General features: G+C 35.2%; 1 protein-coding gene across 8 annotated transcripts in view; it reads right to left on the bottom strand.

Annotated features, from left to right (window-relative positions):
• LOC134538684 (uncharacterized) overlaps positions 1-20,354 on the bottom strand; it is a 248,037-nt gene that overhangs the window by 23,076 nt on the left and 204,607 nt on the right. For 7 of the 8 annotated variants that reach the window (XM_063380103.1, XM_063380110.1, XM_063380102.1 and 4 more), the window contains 3 exons: positions 19,144-19,387; positions 17,127-17,452; positions 360-529 (listed from right to left, as the gene is read on the bottom strand). In XM_063380103.1, coding sequence (XP_063236173.1) covers positions 360-529; positions 17,127-17,452; positions 19,144-19,387 — 740 coding nt within the window. Of the gene's footprint in view, positions 1-359; positions 530-8,886; positions 10,076-17,126; positions 17,453-19,143; positions 19,388-20,354 lie in introns of those variants that run through there. The other variant, XM_063380109.1, reaches the window with a different exon arrangement.

The following is a 20,354-nucleotide window of genomic DNA, read 5'->3' as shown; positions in this document are numbered from 1 at the left end:
AGAGCGCAGCACTGTCGCCCGCTGTCATTTCCCCGCACCCACCACATCCAACATTCACTGCAGCTCAAGGTCGTTCCACGGGAGTTTGTGCATCACAAAACTGTAGGGATGAGAGGTGGGGTAGAGGGTGGGTGGAGGACAACGCGTGTTTGAGGGAGGGTGGGTGGAGGGGTGTTCGAAGAGTTCCGACACTTGGTCCGCTAGGGACCACCACAAGTCGATGCCCTAGTGATGGTGGCGATTGCGGCGGTGAATTAACCAACTACCTCAAACCGTATTAGAAATTTTAACCTGGGCTGGCGACTTCTATACAGTATATATATTCAAAGGCGGCAGGGAGGCGAGGCGAGGGCGGTTACCTGCTGCAGGTGGTCGTCCGACCGCTGCTCCTGCCTCATGCGCTGCAGCTCGCGCCGGCTGGCGCGGTAGCCCGCCGGCGCAGCGTAGTCTGCCGGGCGGTCCGCCGTGCACGCCGCGCAGCCCGGCCGTGTCGGCGCGTTCATCAGCGTGCACGCCGGGCACTTCCACCCTGCGCACCATTGACAAACACATGCTCCTCGTCATCCCTCGTCATCCATCGCCACGTGAACCCTGGGAGGTAGAACACCTCATCGGTCCGAACGTAACACAGCCTTCACAGCTCCCTTGCAAATGTATGTTGGACTACTTTAACCTCTCGTAGCAGTCAAACATCCTATCTTAAGAAGGCCAACTTTTTATAAATATTGTAGAACAATACACAGTACAGTCTGTGTACAGTGTTCAGTGTAGAGTGATTAGTGCAACAGATTTAAGTTATATATAAACAATAAAATTTTATTGGACATAACTACCTCAATAAATTAAAGAAATAAAAATATTACCACAAATTCAAGAGCCTTTTTAAACAAATTTTTAAATAATGGTGCAACTCAACAAATGTTACATAGTCATGTTGGAGTCCCATATTTTTTAATTGAGCTCATCAAAAGTACATTGTTTTTTTGCATATGCCTATCTAATATATTTAAAATTATAAATAAGATGCATATCTGTTAAATAATAATTAAAGTCCTCAAGTAATATTTATCATTTAATTGTTTAATAGTCATCTTAAAATCTTAAAATCATAGCATATAGTTATACAATAACCCCCTTATTTCTGATTATTATTATTTGGAAAAACTATAATTATATATTCAGCCTAATACTGTAATTAAGATTGTTGATAACTCAGTAATGATATTGCTGTTACAAAAATTGAGGCTCATTTCATACTTCAGATGAAATATCCAATTAGATAAAACTGGAATCACACCAAGATTAAGTTTAAATGAAAATTAAGTCCGACATTAAAATTTGTTTATTTTTTGTAAAATGATTTTATGACAAATATTTTTTTTTCCAGGTTTGAAAACAAGAAAGGAGTTTTCATTATGAGTACATAAATAATTATCTCTGTTGAGAAGTGAACATTTTATGTTATGAAGAAATTATGGGTGCAGAGAAGCTGTAAAAAAAATTTTATTCTGCTCACTCTAATAAGAAACAGGGATGTCACAACTATAATGAAACAGGAAAAGAACATAGAGGGCAAGATGTACTTTTCATCTACTGCATTCCAGCAGAAAGATGCAGGGAAGGGTGGGCGGTTGTAAATTGTTGACCAGCAATTTTACAAACAAAAGAGTGTGAGGGGCCGTAGTGTTCTTACACCAAACATAGCATAACGAAAGTTCTGAAACCACCATTGTACTAAAAGGGGTTGAGGTAGGAGAAATAAGGGGAGGGGATGGGGGGAGAGACGAACGCTAGGTTTGTGATCTTCGCACTTGTCACCTGCCTATAAGGTTTCTAGGCAGTTAGTCACAGTATCCTTCGATTAATACACTGTCAAGTATTTCCAAGTAGGCATAGGCACAACTTCGATTAAGCAAATCAATCACAGCTCTTTTAAATATTTGAATTGACTTTGCAAGGAAACTTGCAATTTGTTTTATATGAAGCTTTGGGCATAATGCAAAGCTTGATGTTTTATGTTTTAAAGCTTCACATTTGATGCAAAGCTTTATTTTTTTTGTGTTGTAATTGTTTTGCTTGAATAAAGTAAGGTGCTTAAAACAAATTAATAGTTGGCACTCCATTTGCTACTATGAATAAGCAATATTAACATTATGCATGATTATTTTATAATTATTATATAATATAATATTATAGTTATTTTATAATTTTTATTGACTGTTGTTATACATATAGCGTCAAATTGGTTAATCACCTAATCAGTTCAAACATTACAGATGTTAAATGATTAATTTTTCTTTTTTACTTCAATCCTATATTTCATAAAAGTAAGTGTTGTACAGCTTTGCTGAGACCAATATTTGCAATTTGATTCTACTTTGCAAATACTTTGAACATTGAATTTGTATATTCACTTCCCATAAAAAAAACTAGTATTCACACAGGTCTATTTCCATGGACCTTCCTATTCATTCAACATCTCTGCATGCTCAGCCCTGTAGAAAAAGTCTAGGTGATGTGATTCTACTCAACCCAGGGTCGAACCTAGGCCCTTTTTGTGACCACCTGAGGGTCGAACCTAGGTCCTTGCTCATGACTATCTGAGGGTTGAACCTAGGACCTTGCTCGCAACAATACCTAAGGGTTTAACCTAAGCTCTTGCTCGCTAACACTCACCACAAAGTGCACTACGGTAGAGCTCATTGCGCCTTAAAGACTTTACGTCTTAGTCACTTAATGCAATTCTCTTATCCTTAGTAACCTCACGATAGTATTGCACTGGCCTGACATCGGATCTCTGGCACTTTCGTCTAGCATCACAGTTTTGTTTTTACTCGGCAAGCATGCTGTGGAAACTTCACAGCTACACGAGGTTCGTGAGAATCTACCACTTTTTTTTATGTCACGAGTGCACTAAAGACACACACACACATGCACAGAACTGCCAGAGAAACCACACTCGTCATTTTCGGGTGACGCCACTTGGTAGACTGACTCAAGGTGAGGTCCCACAATAGCTCCCTGGTGGAGAAAACTGGTGTTACAAGCACACGATTCTCAAAATTACGATTTTGGTTATTCCTGGGTCCCACTCGTAGAACATTGGCACTTCGTTAGAGTAATGTTAAAAATTTCAGATGAGTTACATGAACCAAGCTATAACTAGCACCCAGTGGTGTTGTCAGATGATTGTGACGCGAAAGAGGAATGGGTTCGAGGCTTTAACCTTGCAATGGATTCCCTATTGGATGCATCGCTGCTTGCATACTTATTTTTTTTTTCTTTAACACAAAATCTCTGTGAACTAATTAGAAGACGTTTTCAGGACCTTTTCACAAAACTTTCTTACAACATTTTTCATATCACATTAATATAATTTTTATATGTAATAAGCAAAATAGATCTACCTACTATTTGCAGGCACATACAAATTTTCTTTTCATTAGAAAGCTAAAAGCTTATAAAACCTTTTCAGAAATAATTTACAAAGATTTAATAGAACAGTCTCCAACTAATAGATGTTTCGTTCCTGAAGTGATTCATGCAATACGGAATTTTGATTTAATATAATTTCTTGGACATACACTGTTGCAGTTTTCTACTGTTTGTCATTGGAAAAATTCATGAATGCAAAATAAGAAATTTAAAAAATGATGCCTGAAGGGGGAACAAATGCCAGTTACGGAAACTCTCCTACTGCTTTGTAATAGGAAACCTACCGTTAGTTTGTGTTGTCATCATTGTGTTGTCCATAATATCCGTTTAGCTTCATCACTGTGTTTGTATATTTGCTGCATTGTCCAGGCTTAGTTGTTGTATGCTGTGCATTTATCATAAAAATGCACTTTATCATAACATGCCTAAAGAAGTGTAACATAACCTCACGTATGTATTATTGGTATGTAGCCTTTTTTTCATCCTGTCAATATTTGTTGTATACTACAAACTGATACATAAAATCTAGTAGTGGAAAATTTCGGTTGATTTCATTAATAGGCAATATCCGACTAAATAAGTAAAAATGGGAAAGGTTTTTTTGGGGGGAAAAAAACCAGAAAAATCATTCGAACTCCCATAAAAGGGAAAATAACATATCAGTTTAAACGTTTCCTAACAATCTCTTGTCTGAATAAGTTGTTTTTACAACCAACCCAAACTGTAAGGGGTTTAAAAAACAATGGGTGGCGGAAAAAATATCATAACTCTGTTCATAGGCATAACATTGAATTTGTATGAAATTGGGTGTTAAACTTATAATTTTTATCTAAAATTTTGTCTGAAACTATTTTTGATTAGACAAACCATTGCAGCAAGGGGTTAAAATAAAGGGGGTAGAATTTAAAAAAAATTCTTAACTCCCTTAGTAGGTACACTAACAAAGCCGTTCAAATTGTTTGTAAATCTTATAATTTTTATCTAAAACTTTTGTCTCAACAATTTTTAATAAGATGAACCATTGTTGCAGGGGGTTGAAAAATAAAGGGGTAAAATTAAAAATAAATCTTAATATACTTACCATGTGCACTGTTGAATCTGTTCTGTTTAACTGTAAAAGCTTAAATTATTATCTACAACTTTCGTCAAAAATAATTTTTTATACGGCCAACCAGTACTGCAAGGGGTAGAATAAAAAAGAATTGGAGCACAAAAAAATTTTTTTTCGAAGAAACAACATTGAATTCATAAAAATTGTGTATTAATCTTATAATTTTTATCCAAAACTTTTGTCTAAAACAATTTTTAATAAAAAAAACCATTACTGCAAGAAGTGAAAATATAAAGGGTAGAAAAAAAATGTATTTATTACTTTTAATATATTTAATTTAGGGATGGGATTTTCGAATCTTGGATTCGTCGAATATACCGAATCCTATGGATTCGAGGATTCGTAGGATCCGAGGTGGGATTCGAGGTGGGTTTTTACGAGTTTTAGGTAGAAATTGAAAATTGTAGTGCTGGACGAAGTTCGAAAATTTCGAACCGAACCGAACCGAACCCTCGTTCGGTTCTGATCGAAACCTCTTAAAATATATTCGAAAAACCGAACGTTCGTTTAAAAAAAATTACGTTTTTCTAATTTTCTAACCTCCATTTGAGACCATTCAGAAAACAGTACAACAAAATTCCATTACTTGTATAGTCCGACTTTTATCGCATAATCGTCGCCTCAACAGTTTCAAGCGCAGACAAAATATAAAAAAAAATTATTAATCGTCGCATAACTCGCATAGCATATTTTCATATAGGAGCGCTTTGTTTTTTGTTTACTTTAGAGAATTTTGTATGCATTTCTCGTACTACGTAATATAAACTATCGTACAAATGCCAAAGGTATTGTATATTTTACCTTTATCTATAGTGCGTGTACGAGAAGTGTTGTAAAATTACCCAAGATTGCGTACCCCATACGTTAAACTTAAGCGCATGTACGAGAACTCTCGTATTTCGGCAAAACTGACGTGATCAAGTTAACACAAGACATATGCGGTAGGAAATGATTACGTAAATAACGTATTTTAAATTACTGGGATGTATTTATTTTCTTTGGCCTTTTTGGTTATAAGAACAGTCAGGTACTGAAAATATTAATTTAGTCTTGTGTATTAAAAGTACTGGTCCAGTAAATTTTACAGTACGGTACTAAGTTGACTAGCGTAGTCGCGGCAGCCATCATTATTTCTCGTGTTTTCTTTTTTCAGACGCAATTTTCTATAACCACACTTCTTACGTTACGTTTACAATATTATTGTTCTTGAGGTGAATTGCGATGAGCAGGCTTACGTCGTTTAAGTTTTCCAAATGGAGAAAAGATAATGACGACCCAGATGACCCAGAACCACCCCAAAAAATGTCTAAAGTTTCGTCTGATGAGCAGCATTCTTCCAAGAAAACAGCAACTGAAGTCAGCGGGTTTTGTAATGTAGATAGGTAAAGGCCGGGATACATTCGCAATAGCACGCAAACAGCACACAGATAGCACACACGCACAGAGATAGCACAGAGCTTGATGCTACATTCACGCACAACACAACACAAAATAATACCGGAAGCATTCAAAAAAGTTTTTTAAATGTAAAACTCCCGTTCACAATTTTGGTCACTGAAGTTGGCATACGTGACGTTTGTTTAGATTCGTGTGTTGTTATTGTGGTACGGTTTTCGTTAAACCCAGAAATATTTTAAATATTTCAAAGTTTACGTACAAAACACAATGAGCATTCAAAAATATATATCACTGTTTATTTCAAATCCGGCTTCTTTAACACATTCAGACACAGACTTCCAAGCATTTAATTTAGCTTCTTCATTTTTGTATCCTGCGGATCCCCTGTCATACAAAATATTTTTACTTTCTATTACAGCTATCAAAAAGCTATCAAATGTGCCTTCCATTTTTATGTTATCGCGTGTTTGAAAACAATAACAAACTACTCAAGTCAAGAGCACCAATACTTTCGTGACAATTGTTCTTTTATAAGCCCACTCGAGTAGTACCTACTTAAACTGTTTGCTGATTGGCTACCATCATGGTCGCGCACAGAAAATAACCTAAAAGTTAATGAACTTTCTGTGCGCCGATCCTGTGCTATTTTTCTGTGCGCGTGCTATTTGCCAATGTGGCAGCTCATATCTAATAGTGTATGTTGAACTTCTGTGCGTCTGTGCTGTTTGCTTGCTATTGCGAATGTAGCCCGGGCTTAACTTAATTCACATTCGACTTTTTTTAATGTCCTATTAAAAAGTTTTACTTATTAAAAATGTTAGGTTATGTCTGCCACAAAAATATGTTATGTGGCCTGAATGTTCGTCATCTTTATAATATTATATTTTTTAAATGAAGGTTAGTGTACACTGAAAAAGGAAGATAGTCTTTTTGAAATTTAAATGGAACTTCTTCATGAATTAAAAGTATATATATGTAAAGAAAATCAGAAATCTTTCCTTCATTATTTATTGCATAAACTTTACTTATAAAACGATTTGCAATGTTTTAATAAAGCTAAGCTATATAATGTTTTAATTTTACATATGGCTGGAGAACCTTTCTTTCTCACCATTCAGTTAAAGATCAAAATGCTGGTGGTCAGTTTGTTTTAATTCAAAACAATTATTTCTGTATGAGGTTCAGCTCGGTTCAAAATTTTTTTGCTATGGTTCGATTCAATTCAGTTCAGTTCGATTCGAAACCAGAGAACTGAGGTTCGTCCAGATCTAGAAAATTGTATACCTAAACTGTATTATAAAGGTAACGGAAATAGCACAAACATAAGATAAACTACGCTGCATTTTGTCAATTAGCATAACTACTCAATCATTTCCAACCTTCAATAATATAACATTGCAGAAAAAAATGTAACTTTTTTTTAAATGGTGTCTGTTATACAAACGTATTTTATTGAAAACATAGGAAGGATTAATTTAACAGAGAATTAGACAGATGCAAACTTACGTGTGTGGTTTTTGAGGTTATTTGTCTCTATTTTATATCAGGTGTATACACTATGCACTTATTTTATAATTTTATAAATACACATGTGATTTTTTTTAATACATAGGTCTATGTAATTTTTTAAAATAAATGTGTGATTTTTTTTAATAATATGTGAAGTTTAGTGTGGGCCTGGGATTCGAGATTCGATGACAAACACTGAGGATTCGAACAAGGATTCGGATTCGACCAAAATGTGGATTCGTCCCATCCCTAATTTAATTTCATTTACATTATAATTTATTGTAAAATGCATAAAACTTTATCTAATACCTATGACTGGAACAATTTTTGATGAAATGAACTATTACTATAAAAACAGGGATCGTAATTAAAAAAAAATTAAACATTTTAGTATCAAATTCATCAGAATTTATTAATAACTATCTTAATATTAGCTTAAACCTTTGCCCAAAAAATGTATACAACCATGTATTAGTGCAAGGGATGAAAAATAGTGTTTGAAGATCAAAAATAATTGCATGCTTTTCTTACTAAGCATATTATGAAATCCATTAAGACATTCAATGCTAGATGCATCTAGTTAAAAAATATTCAAAATATTTTTGCTGCATGGAATATGAGAAAATGTTAAATTGATCTTTTTTGAACATTAATGAACATATGAGATGTTATGCCGGAGACATTAAGTTCTTAACATGTTCCATGAGTTTATAGAAGTTTCTTAAATATTTACAAAAATATAGTTACTTCAAAATCTACAAACACCTGTTGTAGGCTGTGCGAAAGGGATTTTCATTTACCTTTAAGAGAAACTATTGGTTGAGATTATTATTCTGTAATATGACTTGCTGAATGTTCTTGGATTAAAATTGTTTGTTTCATTAACATTTTGATTTAAATAAACAGTGAAGCTACCACTTCTTCAACAGTCCTTAAAATTGGTTCAATGATGGAGATGAAATGAACAAATGCCGAAACATTCTAGCTCCTACATTATAACAGGATGAGTAGGTCCCAGATATTCAACAACTAACTTACTTACTTACTAATTGATTAGCTTCAGAGACAAGTGATTAAACACTGTTTAAAAATTATCTAAACTATTACGGTGATACAAATCAGCAATGTTCTGATGTTTCTAATTCATACCAATTCTGTGATTTTTATATTGCGTGGTGATAAGAAGTAGAATAAGATTAAATTCATATTTCTATGCAATTTAAAACTTTTTTTGTTTTTACTTATTTTCATCTGTTTGTTGTAAAACTGCAGTCAAAAAAAAATTATGATTTTATAAAAGAATTCTTACTCAATCATCTCTGCAACAAAGCATAAAATGAAGTAAATTTATAAAAGCTTTTGAGGTACATGAAAATAAATAAATAGCAAAATATATCTTTGAAAATAGACAAACATAAAATAAATAAATAACATATAGTCAATCAATTTTAATGTCACATTTTGTTAGGTGCAAAGCATAATCATCATTTCACAGATAGTAATTTTTCAGTTAACATTCTTATGCACTATTTCCATTATTAAGATAGGTTTTTCTTCCAAATCAACACATAAAAATTTAATAATATTATTAATAAAATAATGGTTAACAGTCAACACGAGTAAGTACGATAAAAGAATCAAAATATTTTAATTTGTATGTCCAAACATGACATTAATAATAATACTGTTTAGTTCTGATGAAAATTCAAAGGCATAAATATCTTTTGAAAATCTTCAAACCTAAATCTTTAAAGGGTTTACTTAAGTTATAACATGTTCACAATATGCCCTTAAACTCTTTGGATAACATATATTTAAATAAATTACCATGTATGTAAAAAGTTTTTTTTTCTTTCTTTTTTTCTTTCATATTTGGGTAATCTGAAAGAATATTAAACTTTGGTGTTAGGAACATAAAATAAGTTTTAAACCATTTATCCATGCTGCCCTGAAGTTTTATTGCTCAGACTAATGTTACGAGATAGTACTTTTAACTAACAGCACAAAAATATGGCCGGACCTATGAAAGTCTTGCGCAAAGGCACATAATGTGTTGGTCCCAAACAACACCATGCAACAGGTTAGGTTAGATAGTACTTGGCAGTGTGGCATCTCACAAAAAAAAAATATCACAAGCAAGTTTTTTTTTATTACTTTTTTGAAAACTTCACTAAAAACTTGGTCCGCGTAAGCATGATAGTATAGTCACTGATTGCCGAATTATTTGAATGATAAATGTCTTGAACGTATTATGAGCATGAAGACACAACCCAGAACGGATCACAATTTCATCAAAACTCTAAGTACTGTTCTGGAAGTTTTAATGCTCAAAATGTTTTTCGTACACTTCATACTTTATACACAATTACTGTGATGTGATCATAAATTCAGTCTGTGCGTGACGTTTTCGAAAAGAGAGCGAAAACGGTGCGAACTAAACTTCCCGGCACATTTCGAATCTGATGCTATCGTGTCTGCAGTACGGACATTTGGAATTCATGCTCTTGAGAATCTTCTGGCACCCGGAGCACACGCCATAATGGAGACACGGGAGGATTATGAACTCTCGCTTCATCGTCTTGCAAACCATGCAGAGTTGTTTGAGATCAACGCCGGCCAACGCTGAAAAAAAATACGCCGGCAGGTGAAAAAATAGGAAGTGATGCGCATTTAGGTCTTACAAGATAAGCATACTGAACAAAATTACCATGCTTTCCTCAATTTCAAATTTTCAATTGAAAAAACGCAAATAAACGAAAATGTTTCCATCTCAAAATAAACTGAATCATAAAATTTCATAACTCTTATTTTTTATAAACCTAAATTCTAATTAAACAAAAGTCTATGTAACGAATTAAATACTTAGTAGGGCAAGAAGAATATTTTGATGTCAAAGTACTTTTCTGTTACTATATTATTTTGCATGTGTGCTTTAAACTAAAGATGAACTAAATGTGTCGTGAATGTACATATATTATGTCTTGAAACTCTTCTGAGAAGCATGCAATTTTTTAATGATCACAATGCATTGCCAATGAAAAAAAAAATTGGCAATGAGTATCCCTGAAAACATTTAAATTTTTTGAGTTGTGGGATCATGTCATGATATTTCTTTTGTACATAAAAATTAACCTTCGTAAGTTTGACCAATGGTACAAACGTTAATTAGAGTAAAACTTTTATTTAAATCTTTCCTCCAGTTATAAGAGGTGAAAAAGGATGAAATATTTGTATTGCTTTCTGTATAAAAATGTATATGTATCTAGAAGATAAATGTATTTTTTATTTCGTTAACTAGTTACTATTGCTGCTATTCATATATGCTATTCATAAAAATAAAGGTGCCACCTGTGTGCACATTGCTTTGGCTAGAAATAAGAATTAGACAGCTGTTTACATAGTCATTCACTAGGGTAGTGAGCATTCTCAAAGCTAAGGCACACCCCACTTGTTACATAAAAAAAAAACTAACTGCCTAACCAACACAAACTCATAAAAAGGATATACATATTTTACTGTTCTATTGTATTGATAAATGTAAATAAAAATCTCATCTTTTGACTAAGAGTATTCCTCGGAGAGAGAAAATAATCATAATGAAGGCTGTAAATTTTGTTTATTCCTACAGCCGTTTGAATGCAAAATTAATTCTTTGCTTCCAACTCCAGAAAGATAACTGCACAAAAATATAGCATTAATGTACAATTAATGTATAGTTGGTAACTGTATACTTTCAGATTGAGGTTTATGAACTCTCAATTCAACAGAACTTGCAAACACCTTAGATTTGGATTGTTTCTATTATTTAAATCGAAGCCTATCTTCCTATCAAATATTTAAAAAAAATTGGCATAAACATTGTTTCCAACCTAATTTTTATGTGTTGATTTGATGATAAACCTTCCTGATATACCAATTATACCATTTCAAAAAAACTTACCTTGGTACTTGTACAATCTAGAGCCAAACTTAACTATGTTTTCAAACAGTGAACCAGTTACCATACAGTGAACCAGTTACCATACAGTGAACCAGTTACCATACAGTGAACCAGTTACCATACAGTGAACCAGTTACCATAACATCAGATTGAACTTGAATTCAAGAGGAATCTGGTTTGAATATTATGATCTCAACTCTCCCTGGTTTCCCAAAATGATGACCATGACAGATTTCTTCCCCGAGTGCCCTGATGTCTATGGTATATATCTGACTACTGATTACCACCATTATATTTATATGCACTAGGATAATAGTGCAAGCTCTATACTGTAGCTTGTACACATGTATAGTGATTAATATTTACCCTCTATTACAAGCTTTTTTAACAACTTTCAAAATTTGTACCACCATTATAATACAGTACAGGTAAAAATACTTTAAAATTAAAAAGTATATACATAAGTATAGAGTTTGCAATGGCAGCCATAAACTCTGTGGGACACTAGGCCATTTATTTTGTGGGGCCCAAATATTCTGGAGAGAGACATTAGCAACTCCTTGGGACAGGCTGATGGGGTATTGGGGACTGTCTCCCGGAAAATTGGAAAAATAATCTCTAAAATACAGTTTTTGAGCAAACATGATACTTAAATTCTAACAATGATTTTTATAATTTTCAGTTATACATTTTTATATTCAGGTTAGTTTTATAAGGGATAATGATAAAATACCGGTGAAATTGCATAATTTTACAAGGCAATAAATTATTTGAGATTTTTTTAGTACGAAATCATTAAAAATTATAATTCAAGTAACTGTTAGCAAAAAAGAAGACGTTAGGTGATTGGTTCTGAAATTAAAAAAAAATTATTATTATTTATTTGTGTGTTTCTGTGAAAGAATGAATCTGAAAATTTTCCAGTTTGGTAAAAATATTTTCTGGTAAATCTAAATTTTTTTTTAAAATAATTATTTTTCTGAAAAATAACACCTCTACTACTGCTCTCACCAATGTATAACTAAAAATAGATAAAAATAGAAAATGATTATGAAAACTTCCCTCTGCAGCCATAGTATAGTGCTGAATTCAATACTGTGGTGAGTTTAAATTCAATATCAAGTTGGTACGCATCAGGGACGGAAGCATCCGAGTGCTGAGTGCACTACGGACGAGTGTGCAGTGCGAGGCAGTGTGCAGAGACAGAGGCGGGCGGTAAGAGACGAGCAGTAGAGAGAGACACTGTCGAGACGAGCTGCAGTGGGGAGAGTAAATACATAGTACACTTAATGAAAAGATTATTAATTTGTGGACAGACGGTTAAAATGTTTTTACTTACCAAATTAATAGTGTAAATACTATCAAATAAATAAAACGGTACTTAATTCACTGCGCTATCCTTTTCGAACTTATTTCCCCCCCCCCCCCCCCCCCACTAGTAACAATACTTTCAGCCCTTCAAATGTTTGTTTAGCAAACTAAGGTTCCCAAATGAATACTTAAGTAATTATTTCCAGATTGAAGATCTGCTCGGCATGAGACCGCCCTCAACCGAAAATACCCCTGATATTGAACAATCATCTAGTCACACTGGCTCTTTACATTGTCCTGCAGAAGCCTAGGCGAGGGAGCAGCGGGAAAGAAAGAAAACCTCCCTGACTTCACCAAGTCTTTTATAATTCTTTGCTGATGAAAACCACCAATCTAAATTATTGGACTAATTTGTTACACCAACACGGTCACACAGTACAAACGGTTACTTCCATGCTGTTGCCAAACTGTTTACACAGTAACAAAAAGCATGGAAACTATGCACAAAGTGATGTTTCTTACATTACATTACGCTTTCAGGCACCAGTACAGGTGGAATTCAGCCTCTAGTGACAAAAAAAAAAAAAAAACCCTGCTAAAAATACCTACCATACAAGCACTGCAACAAACTTTGCAACTGAACTGAAATTCAATATCATGGCACAACTGATGGGTAGGAAAAAATAATTTTCGCGAAAAAGATTTGGAGACTAACTTAAAGTTAAAACAGCGTAGACTGTAAAATCTTGATAGGTTTTGTTTCTTTCATGTACATGTTCACTGTTGGTACGCAAATCAGAGCCATTCAATGTAGAAGAAAATGAATACTGAATGGCCAGGTCAAATAAGACTATTGTTTTTCTTGCAGACAGTTGACAATCACAAAGAAAATGCTGGTGTCAGTATACGTTATTTCAGATTTTTCCGTGGAAAATACATGGCCCCCACTAATGGGTAAGAAGTAAAGGATGAGCCTTTATCTACCCATTTCATTTATATTCCCAGAAAATTAACACATATTTCCTTGGTAATTCATAGATATTTCCAGGAATTCCAAATCCCCCCTTACCCTTTTTTCCCCTTGATACTTAACATCCCGCTGGAGAACACTTTGTAGGCTACTTGCGATAACGATATCCTCCAGTAATCGCTGGCATAATGTTAGGTGCCCATGTGTGATGAGTGCATTAGAGCTGTTCTCTAGTCATGACTAGGGACAAGACTATATGGTGTATTGCGATAAAGCCGAAATAACACCGAAATTAATCACGTCAATACAACATTTAACACTGAAATTAAGATAATACACTATATAACACTGAAATGCAACAAAAAATCATGAAATTAATCAGCATATTTAATAAAAAAACATAATCTTTATATATATTTTAATTCATTCAATAAATGTAGATTATAGATATATGGTGTTAGTACCAAAATGTACCAAAATTTATGTAAGACTGTAAAAAATTTTGCTTTTCATTATTACAACTGTTACTAGTAACTAATTTTTACGTCAAGACATTGGTACATTTTTCAAACGCACATATACTTGCTGATTTATATTTATTGTTCCCGGTAGTTTTATCTATGTGCTTATTAGACATTATTATTTTGTAAAAGTTAATCATGTATCAGTCCAAACGACACAGTTTTGATAAAGTAAGTATCATTGACCAAGTAGGTGTCATATTTGTTGGCAATGGCGCTATCTTTATGAAAAAACAGAGTTCATTAAAAACTAAAACGGTAACACCGAAATCTCTCCTTTTAAAAATAAAACCATAAAATCTTGTCTCTAGTTATTACTATTAGGCCTCCTGCAAAACTCCCGGTAGTCAACCACAATCCAGCGTCGGGACCCTATGGCAGGGACGGAACAAGACCAGTTTCCACCCGGGACAAGAAATCAACTTGGCACTTCTTTTGAACCAACTAAATCAAAACCTTTCCCAACATCACCTCATATCGCCAACGCATACCACTACACCAAATATTCCGTGTTCAACTTAGATGGTATATAACTAGACAGATTTATTCACAGTTATTTCAATTTTAATACATCATAAGTTGGATAGTACGTGCATAAAACACCCATTAAAAAATATTTAATGGTATAAATGTATGTATCTTTCAATAAAAATAATTCAGTTCATTCGCCCTCCAATATTTTCAAATTTTTTTTTCCAAAACTACAATATTTGAGTAAAAATATCAAAAAATTACTGTCAGTTTACTCTCCCTCCCCCCCAATGCAGCACCCAGGGCACAAACCCCGTCTGCCCCCCTCTAGTGTTATATCCCTGCCCTATGGTTGCATTTCTGCCTGTTTTCAGACTTCTTCAACAATGCCGTCTTTTCAAGGGCACCTTGTAGTACTCAAGGGCTTTTGACGGTGGTGGTGACTAGCTGCGTCGTCTCAGAATAGGTGGTGAATCTCATGTGGGTCTCCTACAGGTAGCCTTTACTCAGGAATTTGCAGTTTGAGTTGACTTCTGGAAGTAGTTCGCCAGAAGTTCCAGCTTCCTGCAGTTACTTTTTTTATGTATTATATATCAAGCGACAAGGCAAACAAAAAATCTAGCTTCCTTTAAGTACAGGCTGAAAAAACATCTTTGTAACAACTGCTTACCATGACCACTTCGCCGCTACCCTATTGCTTGAATCTGTGTGTGAATGTGCGAGTGATTGGTTTTAATGTAGTATCACCTATCTTTTTTTCTTTCCAGTTTTGATACTATTTGCTGTATGTTTAATTAATTTCCTTTTTATGTATGTCTATGCTTAGTTTTTAATTACTTAAAATTAGTTATGGTTGAATCTTTTGTAATAGTTAGTATTGGAACATTAAGTTAAAATTTTAATTTGTTCTTTTAATATTTAGCCAACATCTGCTTATATCATGCTTAATTTTTAATATTCAACTCTTTGATGTAATTGCAGAAAAGTGGTTAAGTGTAACTTCGCCACCAATAAAGACGATAAATAAATAAATAAATAAATAAATAAACAACAAGCTAAATACAACATGTGTTAACAGTATAAAAATTGTTGCGTCAATGAAGAGAAATCTTTTTTTTAACTAATTCTATTTAATGTGTGCAACATGATCATGTGCAAATAATGCTGAAACGATCCACGCAAGACACAGAAGATAAAATTTGTAGTGCTAGCGCACTTCACACTATGAAGGAAGACTGGAAGGTAATGAGGAAACTAAAATAACACTGGCATTCACAGTAAAATTTTGTATCCTTGAAACAAATAAATGAGGTGTTACGTTGATCTAAATTTGAGAAACTAAACTGATCAGTCTCAGTATATTTTAGGAATCAACCCATAACACTAATTACAACTAGTATACACGTAAGACAGCCGGTCAACTAAGAACATTTTATTCAAGATAAGGTGTCCCTTTTTGATGGGTGTTTCTGCAAACATTCGGAATTCGAGAAGAATTTTATTATAAAATTAACACAATAATGGTTGATATATGATTAGCTAGTTTGGTGTAATATGAATCTGTATTTGTTTAGAATACTACATCATAACAGTCAGCTATGAGTGCTTGCTGTCAAATAAAAAAAAAAATACATAATTTGATCAGAGTGTATATACAGGTATAGTCTGTAGCACACGCCATAAAGTCCATTGGAGAAAAATTTTCAGATATAATTAGAATTTGTAACAGGGTGTTCAGCAAAATGCACAAACAGGATTTCCCTGAATTTTTCCTGACTTCTCCAGATCTTTTACAATTTTTTACTGACTAAAACATAAAATATTTTTTATAAAAATAACTAATATAAGTTTTGTGCTCTTTTCCCACACTGTCGTAGTCACGGATTCTAAAATGTCATGACAAAACTAGGTACTTACACAATAATACTAAGTCTCTGAACTTCGCAAAAAAACTGTTGTTACTCACATCACACTCCGAGGCACTTAGAACAGCAGCACTGCGATAAAAAAAGATCGGATAATGATACAGGCTGAGTTTTTCTATGATCAGTTCATATAAATTCCCTGACCTGGCAATTCCCTGATATTTTCAAAAATACAAAATTCTCTAAACATTCCCGGTATTCCCTGTTTTTTTTTTTCCTGATGCTGGTCACCCTGTTGAAATGTTTTTAATGTTTTTAAAATGAAGGGAACCACAAGAAAATGATTTAAGTACCTACCATTTTTAACAACTTTTACAGGAGAACATATACAAAGTGGAATTTCATGTTTGATTGACCTTATTTTTTGTTGTTTTGATGTCGTATGTTATGTACTAGTATAGTGTCAATAAAGGAATGTATGTACGTCTTGCCTTAATAACAACTCAAAAAAATATATATATATATTATTTTAAGAATGGCAAAACATTTTGATGTGGAATCCTTCATGCGGAGGTGAAGCGAGACGACCACGTACCTAGTCTGAGAGTGCCGGTAAGTTTCTCGTCATCTTCCTCGTCGGACCCAGGGAGCCGGCTTGCCCCCGCATGCCGCGGTGAGGGGGCGGCAGTAGTCCCGGCAGGCGTCGTCACGGGCGCCGGCGGGCCAATCAGCACTGCAGGGGGCTCGCGAACCACCAACACCGCCGGCGCCCCGCCTTCTTCCTCGCTCTCTTCCTCGTACTCCTCTTCATCTTCCTCTTCCTCTTCCTCCTCCTGCTCTTCGTCGGCGTCGTCCGCGGCCGCTCGTTCCGCAGGAAGAATCTCCGGAGGCTTCGCCGGGATCGGATCCGCAGTTTTCACTCTGCGCCGAAACGACACATCGTCAACATGAACAAACATTTCGATTTTTCATTGTCGTTAAAGAAGTCGAGGAGTTTGGAGATACGAATGGAGCAGTGAGGGAATGAATGCGTGGAGACAACTGGAGCACTCCCAGAAAACCCACCGACTCATCGCGACACCCGCCAAGATTCTCACTTGCGAAAATGCAGAGTCTAACCTCGCCGTGTTGGGAAGTTAAGTGATATGAACAACCTGAGGACATGAATGAGGCTTGAAAAACACAAGAGAAAAATCACTCAAGGACATTCAGCTGAAACGAATGAGCAAAACCTTGGAAATTTATATTAAAGACAATATTTTGTGGTGGTATTTTATGGTTGTTTCAGACAAAACTGAAATTACACCAAAATGCGAGGCAATACACCATGTAACACCGAGATATCGGCAAAAACCACTTAGCAACACAGAAATACAAAGTAAGTCAAGAAATAAAACCAAAGTTAAACAAAACTTTCTTAAAATTAACCACCAAAATTTATTAACATCTAAAATTCAATGAATGCCAATGAATGAATGTAGTTTATAGCAAAATGTACAAACCAAATGGATTAAGAAAATAAATTATGTTCCTAGATTGAAAACACACTTTGTATTATCTTATTTTTACATTACTGATTCTGATGCAACTTTTTTACCCTGAGTAATTTTGTCATATAGCATTCATACAGACAATATTTTATTTTATAATACAACTTATTTCACACTTACAATGACACTGTTTTAATCCTATAAGTTTCATATGACACCACCAAACTCATGTTTAAACAACATTAATAAAAATAAAACAGATAAAACCAAAGACTTATGGCAAGTACTTATATGAAGTTTATATATAGCTGTACCTTGAAGGTATAGGACATTATGTCACAAAATTTTAACTTTTCAGAGAAAGTTTCAATTTTTTTTAACTTTATTTATTTTAAGGTTTATTTTCTGGTAGCAGGAATTAAATTCATTTAATATACTTTTAACACATTAGTCGTGGTTTTCTTTTTTAGTCAAGTAATACTTTAATGTTTTCCTACTTAAAAAAAGGGTGGAAAAGTGATCCGGGGGGGGGGGGGGGGGAAGACATTGTTGTACGCTTTTGTATATAAAAACTGCACTTCTAACATAATCATATAAATGATCTATACCAACAAATAAGTGTGGAAAATGTACGTCATTGACATTATGCCAACTACATTTTGTACAAAATGGAGATGCTGTCCTTTACCTATGAGATACAGATATGGAGCAATAACACCTAGCTTTCAGAAAATAACTCAACTCTTAAGATGCCTGCAATAATGCAGAGTAAAACATCGGTAAAATCTAAAACTTCAAGGCAGTTCAACCTCGAAAGACCCGGACTGTTTATTAGACCAACTACCACGAAAGCATGTACTACTAGCTCGCTGTAGGAAAGGTTTTGATGGAGATTAAAAACTGACGAAAACTAGCTTCTACTGCACAGCTTAGGTTCCCCCCTCCCCTTCTTTGCGACAGAGAATTTCCGTCACTCCCCTCTCTGTCGCAAAGAAGGAAGGGGGGGAGGGGGGGAAACCCAAGCTGCGCAGTAGAAGTTAGTTTTCGTCAGTTTTTACTATCCATCGAAATCCTTTCCTGCAGCGAGCCAGTAGTAACCCACTTTAAAACGAACTTATTCACCTGAGCTCCTCTTCAGACGGCTCGGTCTCGGGTTCCGAGTCCTCGCAGAAGCTGTAGCGCTCGTCTTCGTCGTTGTAGTACCAGCCGCCCCCGGGCCGGGCAGGGGGCGGCGGGGGCAGCTGCCTCGCCCCCGACGCTCCCGCCGCCGCTGCGGCCTCCGCCCCCTGCTGGCCCTTCCCGTGGTCGGCCGCCGCGACGGGACGCCCGTCCGTCCCGGCGTCCGCCGGCTTGTCCTGCTCCCCGTCTGCGCAAACAGCACCCGGGCATGCCACCGCCGGGGACAACCATTGGCGTAGCTGTGTTCATAAAGTTGGGGGGAGGGGGGGGGACAAATAATGATTTAGATGTCATGTAAACCCATTCCCCTCTTATTAAGGCGGGGGGGTCCGGGGGTCCTCCACAGGAAAATTTTGATTTTAAAAGTGCAAAATAGCGCTTTTTAAGCAGTTTTTGTATCTAACCATTTGGATACATTGATGTTAAAATTATTATTGTTTCCTTAAGATAAATATTGATGAGTGAAGAAATTACAAATAAAGTTGGGCAGAATAATATTATAAAATAAAAATATCACGGTCTAGAAAGTTGGGGGGGACAGTCCCCTCCACCCAAAAAGTTCAGGGGGGCACGTCCTCCCTGTCCCCCCCCCCCACCCGGTTCCTACGCCCCTGGGGACAACATTTCGACGAGTACCAAAAGGACCATTTTTGACATACCCGATGCAGACAATGGTCCGTCAGGAGTGACCATTGAAGAACTCGATGAAGTGCTCGATAATGACTCTAGAACTCGCGCAATGTACGAAGCCAATCGTCTGCGAAGACACCATTCCCCCAGCCCAAGCATTCCAACTATTAGAGAGCAGTCAAGAGTCGAGGTGAACTTCGATAAAACCGAAATAATCCCGAAAAACCATGTCAGTACACCATGCAACATCAAAATAAAAGTAAATACACTAGCGCCAAAATGCAAATAAATTTATGAAATCAACTAGACATTTACCTAAACTTGATAACATAAAATTAATTTTCAAATGATTTAAATTCGAAGAGTGTCATTCATATGAAAACATAAGTTTTACCAACTTTTTATTTTTACATCGCAGACGCTGGTACATTTTCAAAACTCGCAAATGCTGAGACATACTTATTACAAACTATTTTATTTCAAAATTTATTACACTGATTTAGCAAAATAATAATTTAAAAAAC

This window comes from Bacillus rossius, chromosome 14 (assembly GCF_032445375.1).
Source record: "Bacillus rossius redtenbacheri isolate Brsri chromosome 14, Brsri_v3, whole genome shotgun sequence".
In the NCBI taxonomy this organism is placed as follows: Eukaryota; Metazoa; Arthropoda; class Insecta; order Phasmatodea; family Bacillidae; genus Bacillus; species Bacillus rossius.
Note: the sequence above shows the minus strand (reverse complement) of the source record. Positions and strands in the feature narration are given on the sequence as shown.